Source organism: Pelobates fuscus, chromosome 13 (genome assembly GCF_036172605.1).
Source record: "Pelobates fuscus isolate aPelFus1 chromosome 13, aPelFus1.pri, whole genome shotgun sequence".
NCBI classification, from domain to species: Eukaryota; Metazoa; Chordata; class Amphibia; order Anura; family Pelobatidae; genus Pelobates; species Pelobates fuscus.
In genome coordinates, this window is record NC_086329.1 from 9,731,549 (window position 1) to 9,756,459 (window position 24,911).

Genomic DNA, 24,911 nt, shown 5'->3' on the forward strand with positions numbered 1-24,911 from the left:
GGATTCTCTGGATCTGCTGTAATTTGCCAAGAATCGACTGCTGCTGGTTTAACCCTGGAGTGATGTATCCACGGAGTTACTTCGGCTACTTTTATCGCTGTAGGGGTAGACAAAAGAACAACATAAGGACCTCTCCACTTGGGCCCTAACGGTACATTATTCCACTCTTTAATCCACACTTGGTCTCCTGGATGATAACTATGAACAGGGGGATAAATATTCACAGGTAATCTATCTTGTACCCATTTCTGTACCTCCTCCATAGTCTTACCCAACTCTACAACCTGCTGCCGGGTAATTCCTTCTCCCAACTGACTCAAGTCCCCCCTTAAGTTACCAAGTACGGGAGGTGGTCGCCCATACATGATTTCAAAAGGAGAGAGGCCCATCCTTCTGGTAGGGGTACTGCGGATTCGCAATAAAGCTATGGGTAAGAGAACGTTCCACTTAAGTTGGGTTTCCTGACACATTTTAGCCAACTGGTTCTTTATAGTTCTATTCATTCTCTCTACCTTACCAGAACTCTGGGGTCTATATGCAGTATGAAGCCTCCACTTTATACCAAGCATATGAGTCAGTTGTTGTAGGCACTGATGAACAAAAGCTGGACCATTGTCCGATCCTATAGAACAGGGTAGTCCATATCGGGGTATTATTTCTCGTAGCAGGAATCTTACAACTTCTCCTGCTTTCTCTGTACGAGTAGGACATGCTTCTACCCAGCCTGAATAGGTGCACACAATTACCAACAGGTAACGATGTCCACCCGATTTAGGCATTACTGTAAAGTCTATTTGTAGATCGGACATGGGGAGTCCCCCCATAAACTGGACTCCTGGTGGCTTTACTGGTCCTTGTCTTGCATTATTCTTAGCACACGTTACACATCTGCGTACAATGGCCTGAGTCAAGTTGGACAATCTTGGTATGTAGAAATGTTTCCTGAGAGATTCTTCAGTACTGTCTCTCCCAGAATGTGTCCCGTTGTGATAATTTTGGACAATTTCTACCGCTAGTGATGCTGGTATGACTATTCTTCCATCTTCTAGCTGATACCACTTGTTCTCCAAATACTTTCCCGGTTCAGTCTTTAACCACTCCTCTTCTTGAGCTGTATAAACTGGAGTCCATTGGGACAGTGGAGTTGGTATAAGAGCAGCTATATGCCCCACATACTCCTGTCTTCCTGATTCAGCAGCACGCTTAGCTGCACTATCTGCCATCCGATTTCCCTTGGTTACATCACCATCTCCTCTCAGATGCGCTCGACAATGTATGATACCGACTTCTTTCGGCTCCCACACTGCTTCCAATAGTTGTAGGATTTCAGCTGCGTACTTGATTTCTTTGCCTTCTGAATTCAGTAGTCCTCTTTCTTTATACAAAGCTCCGTGGGCATGAGTGGTTAAAAACGCATACTTAGAGTCCGTATAGATATTTACTCTTAAACCTTCAGCCAATTGTAACGCTCGTGTTAGTGCTATTAATTCTGCCTTTTGTGCTGATGTTCCTTTCGCCAGTGGCCGAGCTTCTATCACCTTGTCTATTGTTGTCACTGCATATCCTGCATAGCGGATCCCTTCTTTCACATAACTACTGCCGTCGGTGTAATATTGAACATCGGGGTTCTGGATGGGAAAATCACGAAGATCTGGTCTACTTGAAAATACTTCATCCATTACTTCCAAACAATCATGTTGACTTTCAGTAGGTTGCGGCAAAAGGGTAGCTGGATTTAAGGTGTTTACAGTCTCTAAATGCACTCTTGGGTTTTCACACAACATTGCTTGATACTTGGTCATACGGCTGTTACTAAACCAATGATTTCCTTTGTAATCCAACAACGTCTGTACTGCATGTGGGACTCGTACATAAAGTTCTTGACCCAGAGTGAGTTTATCGGCTTCAGCTACTAGCAGGGCGGCTGCAGCTACGGCTCTTAGACAAGGTGGAAGTCCGCTGGCCACTGCATCCAGTTGCTTAGACATGTAGGCAACAGGTCTTTGCCATGATCCCAAGTACTGTGTCAATACTCCCACAGCCATTCTTCTTTGCTCGTGTACATATAAGTAGAATGGTCGTGTGTGATCAGGTAGACCTAATGCTGGGGCACTCATCAAAGCCTTCTTCACATCTTCAAATGCCGTTTGCTGTTCTTGGGTCCATAAGAAGGGGTCGTGCTCTGTACCTTTGATGGCTGCGTACAGAGGTTTTGCCAGTATCGCATAGCTGGGAATCCATATCCTACAGAAGCCTGCTGCCCCCAAGAATTCTCGCACTTGTCTTCTATTCTTGGGTATTGGTATTTGGCAGACAGCTTCTTTTCTCTCTGGCCCCATAATCCTTTGACCTTCAGAGATATGGAATCCCAGATACTTGACAGTTGGCAAACACAACTGAGCCTTCTTCCTGGACACCTTGTATCCTGCCTTCCAGAGAATATGTAGTAGATCGTGCGTTGCTTGCTGACATTTTTCTTTTGTAACTGCTGCTATCAACAAGTCATCTACATATTGTAACAATACACATTCTCCTGGGATAGACTCGAAATCCAGTAGATCTTGACTTAGAGCTGAACCAAATAGGGTAGGTGAATTTTTAAACCCTTGGGGCAGTCTTGTCCAAGTCATTTGGCGTTTTGAGCCCGTTACAGCGTTCTCCCATTGGAAAGCGAAAATACATTGGCTTTCTGCGGCAATTCGGAGGCAAAAGAAGGCATCTTTGAGATCTAAGACTGTGAAGTAAGTAGCCCCGCCCGGAATTAAAGCAAGCAGGTTATATGGATTGGGTACAACTGGATGTATGCTAACAACCGCATCATTGACTGCTCTTAAGTCCTGTACAGGTCGATACTCATCTGTACCGGGCTTTTGAACAGGCAGCAATGGGGTGTTCCAGGGGGAAGTACAGAATTTTAGGATACCATACCGTATGAACTTATCCAGATAGGATTGGATGTTCTTCTTAGCCTTCTGCGGAATGTGATATTGTCTTAGGCTCACTGGATAAACCCCATGTTTCAGTTCAATTTTTATTGGTGGAATATTGCGGGCCAGTCCTGGTGGGTTGTTCTCTGCCCAAACTCCTGGTATGTTAAACAATGTCTCATCACTCCTAGGGTTTTGGCTAGTCAACACTGTATAAAGTCGCCACTCTTCTTCCTTTGGTACGGATAAAGTCATAATACCTGAAGGTCCATTAAACTTTAAGGATGTTGTTCCATTTGGTAGGAACGTAATCTGCGCTTGTAATTTTGATAGCATATCACGTCCCAGCAATTGGACTGGACATTCAGGCATATAAAGGAATTGGTGTTTTACTACGTGGCCTCCCAATGTACAGAGTCGACTTTTAAGAACCGGTTTTTCAGCACTTCTTCCAGTTGCTCCTATCACAGTAATAGTCCTTCCAGATGGAGGAGCAACTAGATTAGTCACCACTGAATGTTCAGCACCAGTGTCGATCATGAACGCACTCCTTTTCCCCCCTATTGATACATCGACCATAGGCTCCGCTCGACCAAGGGGGATGGAGCCCGGTCGGTATCAATAGTCCTCCATGACAGTGTCAGCCAATCCTACAAAGTCCCTACCTTCTCTATCGCGGGACCTTTGCGCTGCTGGAATATACCTGTCTTCCCTAACACTTCCTCTGTTCCCATTACTCCCTCTATAACCATTACTCCCTCCGGGGCCTCCTCTACCTCTCGCTCTACCTCTAAAGTTTCCGTAGCCTGCCCTGGGTTGGTCTCTCTCGTACTGCTCTCTTTGCGGACATTCGTTCCTCCAATGCCCTTCTTCCTTGCAATACGCGCATTGATCCCTACTCAAAGGCTCCCTACTCCATCTATTATTGCCTCTATCTGGGCCCCGTTTATCTACGCCTGCGATCGCTACCGCTAGCATATCAGCCTTTTTACGCATCTTGCGCTCTTCCTCTTTCTTACTTTCTGTATCCCTGTTCATATAGACCTTATTTGCTACCTCCATTAGTTGGGTGATGGACATACCTGCAAACCCTTCTAACTTTTGTAGCTTGCGCTTAATATCTCCGTATGCTTGGCTGACAAAGGCGGAGTTAACCATTCGGGAATTGTCTGCGTCTTCCGGATTAAAGGGGGTATACAAGCGGTATGCCTCCAATAATCGGTCATAAAAGACACTGGGCGCTTCATCGCTTTTCTGGATCACCTCAACTGTCTTCGACATGTTAATGGCTTTCTTTCCTCCGGCTTTCATGCCAGCAATTATAGCGTCTCTATAGGCTCTGAGTTGAACCATATCAGCACCATTTACGTTCCAATCGGGATCGGTGTTGGGATAGTGTGTCGCGGCCCATGCTGCTGGATTGGCTTGGTTCAAAGCACGGGCTCTATCCTCTAATGCTTTAATGGCTGCTTGATTTATTCTTGTCCTTTCCTCATTGTTAAATAAAGTCATTAGTAACTGCTGGCAATCAGCCCATGTCGGATTATGCGTCTGTACTATTGAGGTGAACAGATCAGTCATAGCTTGTGGTTTCTCAGTATACGAGGAATTATGGGTCTTCCAGTTTAAAAGATCGGTTGTGGTAAATGGGACATATACGAAGACTGGGTCAGCGTGTGCCATTTGACCTGCGGCATCGATATAAGCTGACCCGGGATTCAGACGAAGAGGCATCTGATAGTGCTTTAATTGTTGGGCACCAGTCAACTGTCGGGTTTGGATGGGGCTACGTAGAGAGGCGTCAGTCATGGGTTCCGGTCGGGGAGAGATAGGGTATGGGGATGTGGGAGGTCGGTTTTGGGAAAAGGTCGTAAATAAAACACTTCGAGCCGAGCTAGATGAAGCTTGACCGGAAGTCTGAAGTGGCGCCAAATCAGGATATTCGTTTCTAATGGGGGTGGATTCTGGTTCCGGAAGGGGAGATTTAGTACGAGGGGGGGTGGATCCTGTACTGGAGGAGGAAGCGGAAGTGGATGAGGGTAATGAGGGGAGGGGTGCAGGACTTCCTGCGTTTGCGTCACTTCTTCTTAACGGAAAGTAAGGGGGCGGCAAAGGGATCTCGGACTCAGGGGGCGTGTCCAAAATGGGCCTAACACCAGTCCTAGTGGACGAGCAAGTCCTAGCTACCATGAGGCGACACTGCTCCTCGTGGCATGTCTGGAGCCATTTTGGCGAGTCATTTACGGCCTGTCTCCAACAGTCAATATAAGGAAACTGGCCGTAAAGTTCAGGCCTACCCGATACAGCCACGTGTAAGCGCTGTACCAGAGTTGGATCCAAACTGCCACGTGGCGGCCATGCCGCAACCAAAGTAGGCCACTCCCTAGTACACAAAGTGACCAAACGTACAGGAGACATCTTTACCCCAAAATCACAAACTTTGAATCCCTTTTTAAAATTCTTAACCATACATCCTAAGGGATCCGGAATCGTTGACTGCGACGCACCCATACTTAACAATGGAACGTCGTCGACAACGAATACTATACACGCGTACTATTCAACAGTCACACCCGTTTCCTCTGGCAACAGCACCACGTGGTACGGTTACCAAGTGAAACGTACACAATAACAATAAACACTCAGGGAATTCCCGTACACACACAGCTGTTACACCAGTCACTATATAATCAATATTATGCCCTTTGGCGTAACTATACAGTCACCCACGCTATAATTCTCTATATACGAATTACCCGTCTATAACACACCCCAGTAACATCGTCTTTTACAAATAGCGGTTACAGTACGGTTAGCATAGGTCAAAGCACAAGTTAAGGTCACAATACAATTATTAGTGGTTATGGTGTTAAACATGCAATGGACGACAATGATTAGTACTTATTATATAATGTCAGTAAATATACAGGGTTATGGTACCGTGCACTATAATACAGCAACACACTATTAACACTCTCGCTAGACGGCTGAGCTCGCGCTATCTAACAAGATATACACTTTACTAAAACAATCGTTAACACATTTACAATTCCCAACTAAACTATTGGCCAGTACCTTGAATGGACTACCTAAAACTATATACACCCGTTTTGGTTAGCCACACTGCCCAATCACCACATATATAGCGAGCTAGAGAACCGAATTTACACAGGCGCCTCTTAGTCGCACTATCAAAAGTCTAGTGGGTTCCAAATTTACACGCCTTCCCACTTAGCCCAGATAGGATGAGAACTAGCGAACCGAATTTACACAGGCGCCGCTTAGTCTCCCGGTCCCTCCGACCTAGCGAACGTAATATACACCCTAGAACGCTAGTCTAGACAAGACACCGGTGTCCGGCTAGGGCTATTTACACCAGGACCCCGCCTGACTAACCAAATCAAACGGTCTGACTAAAGAGCGTTCGATCGAGCGGTGCGCCTTCGCTCCTTCCCTCCGACAGAGGGGGCAGATACACAGATTCAAAACCCCTTTGGGCCTACCGCACAATCGGTATACCCCTAGCGGGTCCTGCCGTCTAAAACAGCAGTTATCTTACCTCCTCGTTCCTGAACCTGAGTTCACACTCATCGACGGGGACACCCCAGCACTTCTCACGTAGAGGCCGATGATCTCCTGGACAACAGACCAGTGGCGCCGAGACGAAGGGAGGTCCACGCAGAAGTTCAGGGGTGCAGCCGTAGAGAACGTGGGCAAAGATAGACCGTCTCACGCCTCTGCCTCTCAGCTACCGTTGAACGATTAGCTTCCCGGCCAATGCACCAAATGATACCGGAGAAACTGACGGAAGCCAAGCACAGAGAGATGGACACAGGTTTCTTCAGGAAGGAAGAGATTCTTTATTGGATCACCGATCGGGACTCAGAGGGACTAGCGTCACCAAAATACAGCAAAGTCTGAGTACTGAATACATAGAGTACATTCCTTATATAGCACTGTAGCTCCTCCCACAATTAACTACACCCACACATACCCTTAACCTATTTAATAAATAGAGTCTAAACTCATCCATCCGGTCTAACCACGTGGCTCATCTGATACAAAGGAGAGGGACGCGTAATTCCAGTTCTTACATTCCTGCACCTGGTCAGTACAGTGATAACAGTATCTTAGCTACGTGTAATTAACTAACTGATACTACAAACACATATACATACATATGCCTTGTGGCAATCTTAGCCTGCTAAACTTGTATTTTACTGGAATTACATCACAATTATACTGTGTGTAACTGCTGATACAGATCACTGAGAAATGTTTACTTTCTGACAGGCATTGCCCCGGACAGCCTCTGTAAGGACCCCGCTCTATGACAGGCATTGCCCCGGACAGCCCCTTTAAGGACCCCGCAGGCACGCTCTATGACAGGCATTGCCCCGGACAGCCTCTGTAAGGACCCCGCTCTATGACAGGCATTGCCCCGGACAGCCTCTGTAAGGACCCCGCAGGCACGCTCTATGACAGGCATTGCCCCGGACAGCCTCTGTAAGGACCCCGCTCTATGACAGGCATTGCCCCGGACAGCCTCTGTAAGGACCCCGCAGGCACGCTCTATGACAGGCATTGCCCCGGACAGCCTCTGTAAGGACCCCGCTCTATGACAGGCATTGCCCCGGACAGCCCCTGTAAGGACCCCGCTCTATGACAGGCATTGCCCCGGACAGCCTCTGTAAGGACCCCGCTCTATGACAGGAATTGCCCCGGACAGCCTCTGTAAGAACCCCGCTCTATGACAGGCATTGCCCCGGACAGCCCCTGTAAGGACCCCGCTCTATGACAGGCATTGCCCCGGACAGCCCCTGTAAGGACCCCGCTCTATGACAGGCATTGCCCCGGACAGCCTCTGTAAGGACCCCGCAGGCACGCTCTATAACAGGCATTGCCCCGGACAGCCCCTGTAAGGACCCCGCTCTATGACAGGCGTTGCCCCGGACAGCCCCTGTAAGGACCCCGCAGGCACGCTCTATGACAGGCATTGCCGCGGACAGCCCCTGTAAGGACCCCGCAGTGACGCTCTATCCCCTCGCCCGACTCTATGACAGGCAGCTCCCACTCCCATCACTGAGATGCCGCTGTATGAGGGTCTGGGCAGCGGGGGCGAGAAAACCGCTGTCGTCATCGATCTCGGGGAAGCATTTACTAAGTGAGTGGGCGGTCACTGCCCCCATGGTGCTCAGCCATTTAACACACAGCCCCTGGCTGAGCCAAACTGGACCAATAACCATCCTGGGGGACAGGGCAAGAAAAGTGCTGCCCTGCAGTATGTAGCATTACTATGCTGCAGGGAGGGGGGCTGTATGTAGCATTACTATGCTGCAGGGAGGGGGTGCAGTATGTAGCATTACTATGCTGCAGGGAGGGGGTGCAGTATGTAGCATTACTATGCTGGAGAGGGGGGGGCTGTATGTAGCATTAGTATGCTGCAGGGAGGGGTGCAGTATGTAGCATTACTATGCTGGAGGGATGGGGTGCAGTATGTAGCATTACTGTGCTGGAGGGAGGGGTGCAGTATGTAGCATTACTGTGCCGGAGGGAGGGGGTGCAGTATGTAGCATTACTGTGCTGGAGGGAGGGGGTGCAGTATGTAGCATTACTATGCTGGAGGGATGGGGTGCAGTATGTAGCATTACTGTGCTGGAGGGATGGGGTGCAGTATGTAGCATTACTGTGCTGGAGGGAGGGGTGCAGTATGTAGCATTACTGTGCTGGAGGGAGGGGTGCAGTATGTAGCATTACTGTGCTGGAGGGAGGGGTGCAGTATGTAGCATTACTGTGCTGGAGGGAGGGGTGCAGTATGTAGCATTACTGTGCTGGAGGGAGGGGTGCAGTATGTAGCATTACTGTGCTGGAGGGAGGGGTGCAGTATGTAGCATTACTGTGCTGGAGGGAGGGGTGCAGTATGTAGCATTACTGTGCCGGAGGGAGGGGTGCAGTATGTAGCATTACTGTGCCGGAGGGAGGGGGTGCAGTATGTAGCATTACTGTGCCGGAGGGAGGGGGTGCAGTATGTAGCATTACTGTGCCGGAGGGAGGGGTGCAGTATGTAGCATTACTGTGCTGGAGGGAGGGGTGCAGTATGTAGCATTACTATGCTGGAGGGATGGGGTGCAGTATGTAGCATTACTGTGCTGGAGGGATGGGGTGCAGTATGTAGCATTACTGTGCTGGAGGGAGGGGTGCAGTATGTAGCATTACTGTGCTGGAGGGAGGGGTGCAGTATGTAGCATTACTGTGCTGGAGGGAGGGGTGCAGTATGTAGCATTACTGTGCTGGAGGGAGGGGTGCAGTATGTAGCATTACTGTGCTGGAGGGAGGGGTGCAGTATGTAGCATTACTGTGCTGGAGGGAGGGGTGCAGTATGTAGCATTACTGTGCTGGAGGGAGGGGTGCAGTATGTAGCATTACTGTGCTGGAGGGAGGGGTGCAGTATGTAGCATTACTGTGCTGGAGGGAGGGGTGCAGTATGTAGCATTACTGTGCTGGAGGGAGGGGTGCAGTATGTAGCATTACTGTGCTGGAGGGAGGGGTGCAGTATGTAGCATTACTGTGCTGGAGGGAGGGGTGCAGTATGTAGCATTACTGTGCTGGAGGGAGGGGTGCAGTATGTAGCATTACTGTGCTGGAGGGAGGGGGTGCAGTATGTAGCATTACTGTGCTGGAGGGAGGGGGTGCAGTATGTAGCATTACTGTGCTGGAGGGAGGGGGTGCAGTATGTAGCATTACTGTGCTGGAGGGAGGGGGTGCAGTATGTAGCATTACTGTGCTGGAGGGAGGGGGTGCAGTATGTAGCATTACTGTGCTGGAGGGAGGGGGTGCAGTATGTAGCATTACTGTGCTGGAGGGAGGGGGTGCAGTATGTAGCATTACTGTGCTGGAGGGAGGGGGTGCAGTATGTAGCATTACTGTGCTGGAGGGAGGGGGTGCAGTATGTAGCATTACTGTGCTGGAGGGAGGAGATGCAGTATGTATTACTATGCTGGAGGGAGGGGGGGCAGTGTTTAGTATTACTATGCTGTAGGGAGGGGGTGCAGTATGTAGCATTACTATGCTGGGGAGGGGGTGCTGTATCTAGCATCTAAATGCTGGACAGGGGATATGTGGCAATCTCATGTTTGCACATTCCCATAGCTGACTAAACCTTAAATGTGAGTTGTGCTGTTTAAATAATTGTATCAGATTTTAATTTGCATTGTATGTCCTGGCGCAGGCTTGGCATATTATGCAAATCCTTTAACCCCTTAAGGACCAAACTTCTGGAATAGAAGGGAATCATGACATGTCACACATGTCATGTGTCCTTAAGGGGTTAAACTACCACAGAGCTTTAAAGGAAGACTGAGCACCCTCATGCTCCTTCGCTTGTCTTCTCAAGATGTCTAGAGAGTGCAATAACATCACTGATTTAAAACTCAAGAGCTTCATAGCAAACATTATGGTTCATACAATGTGATTTGTATAAAACGGAGAAACAACTTTATTACCCTGTCAGCAGAGCTGCACATGTCACTGTACTACTATTTGCAAGTTGTGAGGTTACTAACTCTTGTTAACATGGTACTTGTCTGCTGAGGCCTTGTATTTCTTTTACATTTAACAGATGTTAGATGCCTATTACTGTGATCAGCGAATATGTAATTATGTTGTAGTAGTGGTTTAAATGACTTGACAAATCATTGTCAAAAACATATTCTATAAATAAAGTACTTTGCTTCTAGGTGTGGATTTGCTGGTGAAACTGGACCAAGATGTATCATTCGGAGCGAGATCAAAAAGCCCGGCATTGCTAAGGTGACAATGGGGTATATGTTCATTAAGTGTCATGTTTTATAAGGATTGGGTAATGTGGTGTGCAACCTTGTAAACACGTACAGTTATTATCTAATGTGAGAGTAGTATTGCAACCTTGTAAACACGTACAGTTATTATCTAATGTGAGAGTAGTATTGCAGCCGTGTAAACACGTACAGTTATTATCTAATGTGAGAGTAGTATTGCAACCTTGTAAACACGTACAGTTATTATCTAATGTGAGAGTAGTATTGCAGCCGTGTAAACACGTACAGTTATTATCTAATGTGAGAGTAGTATTGCAGCCGTGTAAACACGTACAGTTATTATCTAATGTGAGAGTAGTGTTGCAGCCGTGTAAACACGCACAGTTATTATCTAATGTTATAGTATTGCAGCCGTGTAAACACGTACAGTTATTAACTAATGTGAGAGTAGTATTGCAGCTGTGTAAACACGTACAGTTATTATCTAATGTGAGAGTAGTATTGCAGCCTTGTAAACACGTACAGTTATTAACTAATGTGAGAGTCCTATTGCAACCTTGTAAACACGTACAGTTATTAACTAATGTGAGCGTAGTATTGCAGCCGTGTAAACACGCACAGTTATTATCTAATGTGAGCGTAGTATTGCAGCCGTATAAACACGTACAGTTATTAACTAATGTGAGAGTAGTATTGCAGCCTTGTAAACACGTACAGTTATTAACTAATGTGAGAGTAGTATTGCAGCCGTGTAAACACGCAGTTATTATCTAATGTGAGAGTAGTATTGCAGCCGTATAAACACGTACAGTTATTAACTAATGTGAGAGTAGTATTGCAGCCGTGTAAACACGTACAGTTATTATCTAATGTGAGAGTAGTATTGCAGCCGTGTAAACACGTACAGTTATTAACTAATGTGAGAGTAGTATTGCAGCCGTGTAAACACGTACAGTTATTATCTAATGTGAGAGTAGTATTGCAGCCGTGTAAACACGCACAGTTATTAACTAATGTGAGAGTAGTATTGCAGCCGTGTAAACACGTACAGTTATTAACTAATGTGAGAGTAGTATTGCAGCCGTGTAAACACGTACAGTTATTATCTAATGTGAGAGTAGTATTGCAGCCGTGTAAACACGTACAGTTATTAACTAATGTGAGAGTAGTATTGCAGCCGTGTAAACACGTACAGTTATTATCTAATGTGAGAGTCGTATTGCAGCCGTGTAAACACGTACAGTTATTATCTAATGTGAGAGTCGTATTGCAACCTTGTAAACACGTACAGTTATTATCTAATGTGAGAGTCGTATTGCAGCCGTGTAAACACGTACAGTTATTATCTAATGTGAGAGTCGTATTGCAACCTTGTAAACACGTACAGTTATTATCTAATGTGAGAGTCGTATTGCAACCTTGTAAACACGTACAGTTATTATCTAATGTGAGAGTAGTATTGCAGCCTTCTAAACACGTACAGTTATTATCTAATGTGAGAGTAGTATTGCAGCCTTCTAAACACGTACAGTTATTATCTAATGTGAGAGTAGTATTGCAGCCTTGTAAACACGTACAGTTATTATCTAATGTGAGAGTAGTATTGCAGCCGTGTAAACACGTACAGTTATTAACTTATTTGAGAGTAGTATTGCAGCCTTGTAAACACGTACAGTTATTATCTAATGTGAGAGTAGTATTGCAGCCGTGTAAACACGTACAGTTATTATCTAATGTGAGAGTAGTATTGCAACCTTGTAAACACGTACAGTTATTAACTAATGTGAGAGTAGTATTGCAGCCGTGTAAACACGCACAGTTATTATCTAATGTGAGAGTAGTATTGCAGCCGTGTAAACACGCAGTTATTAACTAATGGGAGAGTAGTATTGCAACCTTGTAAACACGTACAGTTATTATCTAATGTGAGAGTAGTATTGCAACCTTGTAAACACGTACAGTTATTATCTAATGTGAGAGTCGTATTGCAGCCGTGTAAACACGTACAGTTATTAACTAATGTGAGAGTAGTATTGCAGCCGTGTAAACACGTACAGTTATTATCTAATGTGAGAGTCGTATTGCAGCCGTGTAAACACGTACAGTTATTATCTAATGTGAGAGTCGTATTGCAACCTTGTAAACACGTACAGTTATTATCTAATGTGAGAGTCGTATTGCAACCTTGTAAACACGTACAGTTATTATCTAATGTGAGAGTAGTATTGCAGCCTTCTAAACACGTACAGTTATTATCTAATGTGAGAGTAGTATTGCAGCCTTCTAAACACGTACAGTTATTATCTAATGTGAGAGTAGTATTGCAGCCTTGTAAACACGTACAGTTATTATCTAATGTGAGAGTAGTATTGCAGCCGTGTAAACACGTACAGTTATTAACTTATTTGAGAGTAGTATTGCAGCCTTGTAAACACGTACAGTTATTATCTAATGTGAGAGTAGTATTGCAGCCGTGTAAACACGTACAGTTATTATCTAATGTGAGAGTAGTATTGCAACCTTGTAAACACGTACAGTTATTAACTAATGTGAGAGTAGTATTGCAGCCGTGTAAACACGCACAGTTATTATCTAATGTGAGAGTAGTATTGCAGCCGTGTAAACACGCAGTTATTAACTAATGGGAGAGTAGTATTGCAACCTTGTAAACACGTACAGTTATTATCTAATGTGAGAGTAGTATTGCAACCTTGTAAACACGTACAGTTATTATCTAATGTGAGAGTCGTATTGCAGCCGTGTAAACACGCACAGTTATTATCTAATGTGAGAGTAGTGTTGCAGCCGTGTAAACATGCACAGTTATCTAATGTGAGAGTCGTATTGCAACCCTGTAAACACGTACAGTTATTAACTAATGTGAGAGTAGTATTGCAGCCGTGTAAACACGTACAGTTATTATCTAATGTGAGAGTAGTATTGCAGCCTTGTAAACACGTACAGTTATTAACTAATGTGAGAGTCCTATTGCAACCTTGTAAACACGTACAGTTATTAACTAATGTGAGAGTAGTATTGCAGCCTTGTAAACACGTACAGTTATTAACTAATGTGAGCGTAGTATTGCAGCCGTGTAAACACGCACAGTTATTATCTAATGTGAGCGTAGTATTGCAGCCGTATAAACACGTACAGTTATTAACTAATGTGAGAGTAGTATTGCAGCCTTGTAAACACGTACAGTTATTAACTAATGTGAGAGTAGTATTGCAGCCGTGTAAACACGCAGTTATTATCTAATGTGAGAGTAGTATTGCAGCCGTATAAACACGTACAGTTATTAACTAATGTGAGAGTAGTATTGCAGCCTTGTAAACACGTACAGTTATTAACTAATGTGAGAGCAGTATTGCAGCCGTGTAAACACGTACAGTTATTATCTAATGTGAGCGTAGTATTGCAGCCGTGTAAACACGCACAGTTATTATCTAATGTGAGCGTAGTATTGCAGCCGTGTAAACACGTACAGTTATTAACTAATGTGAGAGTAGTATTGCAGCCGTGTAAACACGCAGTTATTATCTAATGTGAGAGTAGTATTGCAGCCGTGTAATCACGCAGTTGTTAACTAATGTGAGAGTGAGGCCGCAAAAGCCAAATTAGAGAAATTCTCAGTCAGCTCTGTCTGGAGTTTGGCAGTACATTTTGAAATTCCCAGGAATACTCACTTGAGTACATAACCCTGATGGTAAATAGAAGCACAATTCATGGTTGACAAATGATATTAGAATCCAGAAACTGTACAGACACTCATAGGAGCCACTAACAGGCACAGAAACTGCAGGGGGCATCAGTGCCCCAAATCACTTGATTTAAAGTGACACTATAGTCACCAGAACTACAGCTTATTGTATTTGTTCTGGTGAGTAGAAGTAACCCCTTCAGGCTTTTTGCAGTAAACACTGTCTTTTCAGTGTTTACATTACAGCCTAGTGATACCTCCACTGGTCACTCCTCAGATGGCTGCTAGAGGTGCTTTCTGGGGCAGTGCTGCACAGTGTGACTGCATGAAGAGGGTGGAGACACTGAACTTTCCTCATAGAGATGCATTGATTCAATACATCTCTATGAGGAGATGCTGATTGGCCAGGGCTGTGTTTGGCTTGTGCTGGACCTGCATCCCTGACAATCTTAACCAATACAATGCTTTCTTATGGGAAATCACCACTTTTTATAACGTGTATGTAGTAGTGCAAACATTAAAGGGACACTCTAGGCACCAGAACCACTACAGCTTAATGTAGTTGTTCTGGGGCAAAGAGACTGTCTGTCTGAGAAAAGGCAGTGTTTACATTGCAGTCTAAGGTCATCTCTAGTGAGTGTCACTTGGCTGGCCTCTATAGGGCTTCCTGTGTTCGGTCCGGCCTGCATGACTGGTGTTTAGAATCTCAGTGCTCTATGTGGAGGTGTTAAACCCTCTGCATGGAGTCAATGCATCATTATGAAGACGTGGTGATTGGCGCAGGGAGGTTATTTGCCACTTATGCACACTTGTCTACCAATGCTTCCCTGTGGTAATCTAAATCATTGTATTTATTTGCAGCCAATAAAAGTTATCCAGTACAATATCAACACAGACGAACTCTATTCGTATCTGATAGAATTCATTCACATGCTGTATTTTAGGTAAGCTACTTTGTGGATATGGATGTATTTTGCAATATACAGTGTATGTACAGTGCATGCATCGAAATGTCAAACATCTAACATTTAAGTTTCTACGCCTCTGATCCTGACTGACCAGCTCACTGCTCTCCAGATACGGAGTAGCCCTAACTGCTGAATGCACCCATGGACACTATAGTGGAGATGGACTATTCATACGGACGTTTTGTAAACAAATTTGATAACATTTCTAAATATACAATGTTTATCATTGGTTTAGCCATTCATTAACTGCAATTTCAGTAATTATGAGAACTGTAGTTTAAACACTGGAGGGATAAGGTAAGGCAACACTCACATAGGTGCGAATGCTACATTGACCGTGATGGAACATTCTGAATAAACAACCACATGTTTACATTCAGAGAATATATTTCTCCTACTCTATAGTACTAATTTCTCCTTGTCCGCCGCTCCTATGCTGTCATATTTTATGAGTTGTCTGCTACAGACACTTGTACTAAAGCACATGAATCACATTTTATCTTGCAGGCATCTCTTGGTAAATCCCAGGGACAGACGTGTAGTTTTAATAGAATCTGTGCTTTCCCCATCTCGCTTCAGAGAAACAGTTGCAAGGGCTCTTTTCAAGTACTTTGAGGTAAGACCTTTTCACTGAATACATTTTTAAAAGGGCCCTCTCAGCTAAAACTATTGCGCTGTGTACAGATATAAAATGTATATCGCAAACCGTGGTCGTTTTCAAATAAACGTATGTCTTGGTGAGGTGAAAATACTGTTGGTCTATTTGAATGAAAAGTGCAGAAAACGTGTCCAATATGTCAATCTTCTCTGTACAGGTTCCCTCGGTGCTGTTTGCTCCAGCTCATTTGATGTCTCTCCTAACACTTGGGATTAATTCCGCAATGGTCTTGGATTGTGGTTATGCAGAAAGTCTGGTACTCCCTGTATCCTTTTCCTCTTGTGCAAGAATTATTATTATTTTTATTTTATTTTATTAACCCCTTAAGGACCAAACTTCTGGAATAAAAGGGAATCATGACATGTCACACATGTCATATGTCCTTAAGGGGTTAAGTATCTCTACATTCCTTTTCATGAAGAAAACATTATGAATAAACATTTTCAGTACATATAACCTTGATATCAATAGCCTGTTTTTCTCTATAGATTATTAGCTATCAGAAAGCCAGCAGTGGTCTCAGATGATCCCAGAATTTTACATAATGGCTTATAACATGTTACATATAAGGAGGCGCTGTCCTGATATGTAACATGTTATACATAATGGCTTATAACATGTTACATATAAGGAGGCGCTGTCCTGATATGTAACCAGGGGCGTATTAGCCGCGAGGCAAACAAGGCATTTGCCTTGGGCGGCATTTTCCAGGGGGCGGCAAAAAAAGCCGCCCCCAAACGCCCAGGGCAAATGCCTTGTTAGCCTTGCGGCTAAGTGACATGCCGTTTAGGCGGGCGGGCGGCGAGGGAGCACTTCCTCTGAGCTGTCTGCTCAGCTCCCTCGCGCGCCGCACAGTGAGGCTGGGAGCCGGAATATGATGTCATATTCCGGCTCCGCCTCCCAGCCTCACTGTGCGGCACGCGAGGGAGCTGAGCAGACAGCTCAGAGGAAGTGCTCCCTCGCCGCCCGCCAGCGCCGCCCAGCAGCCACTGGACCACCAGGGAGAAATAGGACCCCCCCCAGCATTCCCAAAGGTAAGGAGGCTGGGGGGGTAAATTAAAAAAAAAAAAGTGTTAAATATGTGAGTGAGTGAGTATGTGTGTGTGTGTGTGTGTGAGAGAGAATGTCTGTTAGTGTGTGTGTGTGAGAGAGAATGTCTGTTAGTGTGTGTGTGTGTATGTCTGTTAGTGTGTGTGTATGTCTGTTAGTGTGTGTGTCTGTCTGTTAGTGTGTGTGTGTCTGTCTGTCTGTTAGTGTGTGTCTGTCTGTTAGTGCGTGTGTGTCTGTCTGTTAGTGCGTGTGTGTCTGTCTGTTAGTGTGTGTGTGTATGTCTGTTAGTGTGTGTCTGTTAGTGTGAGTGTGTGTGTATCTGCTAGTGAGTGTGTGTCTGTTAGAGAGTGTGAGTGTGTCTGTAAGTGTGTGTGTGCTTCTGTTAGCTAGTGTATGCGTATCTGTAAGGGAATGTGTGTGTGTGTGTGTATTTAGAAGGCGGGGCGGGGAAAGGGTGGGGGTGGTGCGGGCGGAGGGAAGGGTTGGATGGGGGTGGCGTGGGCGGGAGGGGGGTGCCTAGGGCAGCACAAAACCAGGATACACCACTGTATGTAACATGTTATACATAATGGCTTATAACATGTTACATATAAGGAGGCGCTGTCAGTATAATAAGATTAAGCTGTCTAAGTAGAAGAAACCGATGCTAATCTGATCATGATGGTGCCTGGGATCTGCTGAGGATATAGTAGTAGGAGAATGCCGTCATTTTTCATTTTAACCATATACTTGACAGCTTCTACTTGGGGATGGCAAACGCTTGTGCATGAATTGCCGCTTTGGCACTCAGTTTGAGTTCAGAGTTACAATCAGCAGGTTGATTTGCAGTCTAACTCTTGTCCAAAGAAAATCTAAAGCAGGTGTTAAAACACTTTTGATACAACTGACTTGTTTTAAATATCATTTTATAAAAATGGAGTAAAAACCATTGAATATGTTGCTCGAATAACTATTTTGATTTGTTCTATATATATTCCTGAACATCCAATAGATATATGAGGGAATCCCAATCCTGAGCTGTTGGGGGGCACTTCCTTTGGGAGGAAAATCTATTCACAAGTAAAGCATGTTTTCATTTTATTTCCTTATAATATATTTGCAGCTGACTGAATATTCTCTCACATGAGAACACTTGCATTGTGAAGTAGATATTCATATTACGTGTCCTTAGGCAGCTAAAGGTAATACAGTATATACAAGCAGAAGGTGATAGTTTCCAGTATATATATAATGATAAGATCGGGAGCAGCAGGAGAACATTGTCTTCACTGATTCGCTGCTGTTCGTGGCACATACTGAATAGTCCGCACATCACTCCAGCTGACGAAACGTGTGACTTCCAATGAATGTTTCTTTTTATTTTCTCCCCCCCTTTCCAATTCTAAAATACCAATTTTCACTATTGCCGTTTCCCTGTCAAAGTAAATATTAAACTTCTGGATTCGTGGTCAGTTTGGGCACTTTACTTGCCTTTAATCACCACCTTGAACTTGTCCAGAGCCAGCCTGAAGGAGAGACCCTTTGCATACAGCCACACATATTGTCATTCTCCGCTAGCACTGTAACAAAGTATTTGGAAAGAGGTTAAAAAGCAAAACAATATTTTACCTTTTTAGTGGAACTTGATATGTGAACATGCCAGTTATTGGATTTCAGTTCAAGATATATGATGGAATCCTCATTCTGTTAACAATCTGGCATCGATACTGTGTGTGTACTATGAATGCTGTTCATTTAATTAGTATTTTATTTAAATGCTTAATTGCTTTTCTTAAATAGGGAACTGGAAGCTCAGTTACTGGAGCAGTGCACGGCCAACACTGGGACTGCCAAGGACCAGAGCCTGCCATCCGTCATGAGTAAGAAATGTGGACTATTGCTTGTTCTTAAATAACCAGTCGTCTAATTTCAAGCACTGGAACATGTTCAATGAATTACTACTATTAGAAAATATTACTGTCACGGCCATTTACTAAACTGAGAATTGTGTGAATTTCAGCTCGAGGTCCAAATAGCTGAACTGGAATACGTTTGGCTTCTCTGGCATTAAATTTGGAATTCAATTGGAATTCTCACTTTACTATGTGACTTGATGTCCATGAATTTATTTGTGTTTTTATTTATTTATTTCAGGCAGTGTCCCCGAGGAAATTGTGGAAGATATTAAAGGTAATTTCCCATGATACAGTTAGACATTTAGGATTTCTAATTTAACATACGTTTTGAGGTTATATAACCCCAACATCAAATATGAACTGACTGTTAAATAATGACCTGCCCTTACCAACATTGAGCTAATATTGTCTGGGTTTTAAATATCTCCCATGGACCTTTATTAACAAATTAACCACTGCACACACTCACAAAAATAAAATTCAAATCATCACAAATAGCAATACTAAAATAGCAGAGGACTAATGTGTCATAGAGCTTGCACATGGTTTTCAAATTACACAATCATAGTACACACCAGGAGGAAACCACTTCTACTCTGATAGGTTTCACAAAGACTTTAATAATAAATCCGTGTTCATTTATTCCTCCACCTACTATTAGGGTAATGGGAGAGGGGCATTGTCAGCGTTTTATTTGCCAACTTATATTCATGTTTGTTTGTTTGTTTGTTTTGGCATTATGTTTTACATTAAGTGACTTCGGAATTAATGTAAATGTGATTTCCTCTGATTCCATGTCAATGAACCATGTAAAAGTTATTAAACTTGGCGTCTCTATTTGTAATGGAATTGTAATAATGTACTCTGATCAATATACTAAAAGTAAATTGTATTTTTTTCCCTATAATGTGTTATACCCAGTACAGTAATGGATTAAAACGAAACCAACCCCAGAATAAATCTGTATTTACTTTCTTTTTTTTTTTTCTAGTGCGCATTTGTTTTGTAAGCGATCTCCAGCGAGGGCTCAAAATCCAAGCTGCTAAATTTAACATCGATGGCAAATCTGAGGTAGAATTTCTAACTTTATACTTTCCTTCCAGTTGAGCATCATGGGTAATGTAGTTCATGGGCACCAAAAGTGACAATTATCCATCACTGCGCTATTCATTTACCTAACATTCTGATTATCTAGTTCCCACACGGAACTAGAAGTTGGAATCCTGTGATAGCCTGCATGTATCACCTTGAGGATTACTGACAATGCCGGTGATGTTTTACCGCAACGTATAAGCTGAAATCTATCCTAGTCCTGGAGGTCAGACACCGCAGTGTGTAGTACTTTTTTTAACTCACTGGATTTAGTGAATATTGAATTCTTTTTAGTGTTTTCAAAGTGTCATTTATTTGACCAATCATTTTTTTTTTTTTTTTTGGTTTTACTGCAGCGCCCCACTCCACCTCCTGATGTTGACTACCCGCTAGATGGACAAAAGATATTGCATGTCAATGGATCTATCAGGTTGTTATTTATTTATTATTAATATATTAACTTGTTATATTTATTAACCAAAACAAGAAAATAATGAAAGCAAAAAAAAATTCTAGCAGTCAAATGTATAGCAACATAATTTTTTTTTTTTCTTTTTAAAGGAACACTCTGTGAACCATAACAACTTAATTAAAATGATGTTGTTATGGTGCCAGGAGGTCCCTGGTACCAATTTTTTTTTTTAGAGGTTAAGCAAATTAAACTCTAACTCTGCTACTGTTCTTCCACCTCTGTGAGATTCTTCAAACGGGAAGCCTCGGACTCGAACCAAATCAGCCTGAGAGCTTCAGGTGACGGTCTTAATCAGTAACTTCCCATTCTTAAAAAACAAAACAAAAAAAAAACACTTTAGAAAAATACATATGTTTCTCAAACCGGTTTATTAAATGTTTTTTATTGTTCAAAGCAGTGCCTGAATCTATGCAATGTTTAAGTGCATTTGCTAATATACAATAATTCTATTTCTTTAGAGACTCTGTGGTAGAATTATTGTTTGAACAAGACAATGAAGAGAAGTCTGTTGCAACGTTAATTCTGGATTCACTTGTACAGGTAAGTGTACAATACAGTTGCTTATTATTCTGTAGATTGGGATAAATCTAAAGAAAGAGTGAGCAAATTCAGGCTAAGGAGTATAGTATAGAAAGTGAATACTGCTAATTTCATCACTAATCATGTGAGGTATTAAGAATGTAGCATAAACAGAAATAAGTGATTTAACTGCTACATTGCAGTGAGACTGCAGGGGCCTGACCTATACACCAAAACTGCTTCATTAAGCTGGTGTTGTTTTAGTGCATAGACTCTATGCCTAGAAATTGATTGATAAAGGACAGCAGAATAAACCGAACACAGACGGTCCTCCTGCTCTACACCCATAGCAACCACAGAGCATATGCTATGGTAACTCCCAGTAAGAATACGCTGGTACCAGCTAGGGAGTATAGGAACAGAGTGGCACTCAATTTAGACACCGGCATGCTGGCAGTGTCATGAAGGAGATTTTCCCTGCTTGGAAAAGCAGTGTCAGATCATTGGTGACAGGCTCCGTTACACTATTGCAATTTGGCAGCACCACCAGGGGTCGCCACACTACCAGCAGACACATTCCATGCTTGCAGCACAGTCATTGTTTATATGCACAGATTGGAACTTTGGAGAGAGCCAGACTGCTGAGCATTGATTTTAGATATCACTCTGTACAGCTCCATACTTTGCTCACAATGAAGCACTGTCCTGCTACATCATGCTGAAGAGGAATTTATACAGCGCTACGGAATATGATGGCGTTATATAAATAATAAAATAATAATAATTTGCATGTTCCGCAACTAACGCACTAACAAAATCATCTTTCTTTGTCAGTGTCCTATAGATACCAGAAAGCAGCTGGCAGAAAACATTGTGGTAATTGGTGGTACAGCCATGCTACCTGGATTCCTTCACCGGTTAATGGCAGAGATAAAACATTTGGCCGAAAAACCAAAATACAAAGAAATCCTTTCCACCAAAACCTACAAGGTCCATACTCCCCCCGCAAAGCCAAATTGTGTCGCATGGCTTGGAGGTAAAGTGATTAACAGATCGGTTCTGCAAGTCCAATGGGTCTCTGAAATTATTTATCACAAACTCTGAGCATGTTTTAGGCTTACAATAATTTAGAAAGTTAAATTGAAGCAAACTCTGACATGGTTTTTCTGTTCTTTGTGTAATATTTTGCCGTGGGCAGTTCTACATAAATGCATAATATAATATCTGGAGATTGTGCCGTGGAGTGTAAGTCACAGTGGAGTTAAAAAGCACAGAAAATTGTCTCCCAGGTGCTAGGGGTAGTTTTAAAATATTTGCAGGAAAAAAAGACCGTGAGATCTGCTGTAACAATCTCCCCTTAGTATTCAGCAAAATTAATGTGTAAAAATATGTTTTAAGTGACTTGTCCAAAAAAAATTCCTAGTTTTCATTTAACGAATCAATTCTGAAAGTTTGGTTTGTTCATAAAGGAACCAAATCCTTTTAAAAAGGGGTTTTTAAAACAAACCTAATTTTCATAATTGATTCATTCAACAATTGCCAGGAGTTTTGTTCAGACATATTGCCTAAACGTATAATTCTACTATCCAGATTTATTTTAGGAAAAGGATCGGTGTGAATTGTTGGAAACTTTTTCATATTTGACAAAAAATATGATGTGAATCAAGAAACAAATTACCATCAAAGGACAACTGTCGTCAAATTTGCACTTCTCACTTTGTAAAGGTTTATTGCATTAAATGAAACTTTTATAGAAAATGTCACTTTGTGGCTGAGCAGCCGTGTTCATTCAGACTCCACTGTTATCTGACCAATTGCAGTTTTCATTTTTTTGACTAACAATTTTAGTCGGCTAAAACAAAAAAAAGTTAAGATGACTAAAATATGACTAAAACGTAAATGGCATTTTAGTCAAAAGACTATGACTAGATTAAATTAAAATTTGCCGCCAAAATGAACACTACACAGAGGGGCTGGGGAAGGGGCAAAAGAGACAGAGGCTTTAACTAAACCCGTTAGATTTTAATCTTGTCAACTAAAGTCTACTCGAGATCTACTCGACTAAAACTATTCCGATTACTAAAATAGGACTGAAACTAAAATGGCTTTTTAGTCAAAAGACTGACTAAAATGAAAGTGCAATTTGCCGCCAGAATTAACGCTGACCAACTGCTGCTCAATCTAACTTGCTGCTGCTTTGATTGCTAAGTGTGAACCTATGGCAGCAGCAGTTGGTCAGAACAGTAGAATCTGACCCAACATGGCTGCTCAACCAGATACAAATTAATATTTTCTCAAAGAAATTAATATACATAATTAAAAAAAATATAACATTTTTATTAAATGCAATACATTTTTAAAAAGGATGTAAAATGTTTTATGACAGTTTTCCTTTTTTAGGAAAAAACTAATTAACAAGGATATGTTTTTTTTCTTTTTATAGGTGCAATATTTGGAGCTTTGCAAGATATCCTTGGGAGCCGCTCTTTAGCTAAAGAATACTATAACCAGTCGGGCCGAATACCAGACTGGTGCTGTCTGAATAATCCTCCTCTTGTATCCATGTTTGATATTGGAAAATCTGGCCCTCCACTCATGAAAAGAGCCTTCTCCACTGAGAAGTGAGCTCACTCACACCGACCCCTGTCTCTGTATAATGTATCAATTCAACTCCCTTAAAACTGACTGTTCTGATTTGCAATATTTATTCTACTATTCTGTGCTAAAAATAAATGTTCTGTTTAGACTGCCATGTTTTCTAACTTATTTTTTTGTTCCTGTAGTTCATTAAACCTGAACAAATTGCTTGCCTTTTTTTTTTTCTTTTGTTAAACATTTAAACATATGTAGACTGCTTAAAGGGGAGATTTGCACAAGTGTTCTCTTGTGTTCTTACAGTGGATGAGATGCTATTGGCTTCTAGTAAACATTAAAAAAAAAAAATCTTTAAATTATGTTAATAAAGTTACCATCATGTGTATAGGTGTGAACATATACATTAGTTACCAAAACAGCGCGCTAAAATAATCTGCAAATATAAAATACAAATAATAGTGCAGATCGGAGGTCGGAGGAAGCCTGTGGAGGCGGGCGAAACGCGTCACACGAACGTCACTGGAGGGGCGGACCCGGAAACGGTCACGTGATCGGACTGCAATCAGGAAGCGTTTTTACAATATTTGTTCATGCTTTTATGTGGGTGACTCTGCGAGTCTATACCCACCACATCCCAAGTAAGGGTTTTAATTTTTTTATGTAATAAACTTACTTAAGATATTATTCAATTGGAGGTCCTCCCCTTCTGTTTTCACACACAGCACAGCAGGGATCGGCAGTGAACATATCCTTTGAAGGATTCAGCAGTGTGGGGATATCCCCTCTCCTAAAGAGCCTTACAAACCCAGAGCCAGGGGTGATAGGGCTCTGGGACATGTGAGTTTTTTTCCCTAAGATTTCTCTAAATATATAGGAGTGTATTCAGACAGTCTGCACTATTATTTGTATTTTATATTTGCAGATTATTTTAGCGCGCTGTTTTGGTAACTATTGTCTATTTTTTGCACATTTTTTGTGTATTGTATTTTAAGTGCTGCCATAATATCTGTACGGTGTTTCTATAGCGCTCACATATTGGTTTGATTTTGTGAACATATACATACTCCACATCTGCATCTGCCTGCTCCAAGATGGCTACTGCCCACCTCTGCCAAACCCAAAATGCTCACTTTTGACATCCCACAATTTAGCCTGTGATCTTTCACTGGGCACATACTGTTATTTTTTTCAAGTGGTACCTTGTTACAGTTATGTGATCGATACACCTTAACTGCA

At 42.7% G+C, this 24,911-nt stretch overlaps 1 protein-coding gene across 1 annotated transcript; it reads left to right on the forward strand.

The window, feature by feature from the left end:
• Positions 1-7,872: 7,872 nt before the first annotated feature.
• Positions 7,873-23,910, forward strand: ACTR10 (actin related protein 10). The gene is made up of 13 exons (XM_063440527.1): positions 7,873-8,091; positions 10,664-10,736; positions 15,288-15,370; positions 15,902-16,010; positions 16,210-16,317; positions 18,094-18,161; positions 18,882-18,961; positions 19,236-19,271; positions 19,989-20,068; positions 20,446-20,519; positions 21,020-21,101; positions 21,915-22,116; positions 23,524-23,910. The coding sequence occupies exons 1-13, from the start codon at positions 8,015-8,017 to the stop codon at positions 23,703-23,705; spliced, it is 1,254 nt and encodes a 417-aa protein (XP_063296597.1). The 5' UTR covers positions 7,873-8,014; the 3' UTR covers positions 23,706-23,910.
• The last annotated feature ends 1,001 nt before the right edge of the window (positions 23,911-24,911 follow it).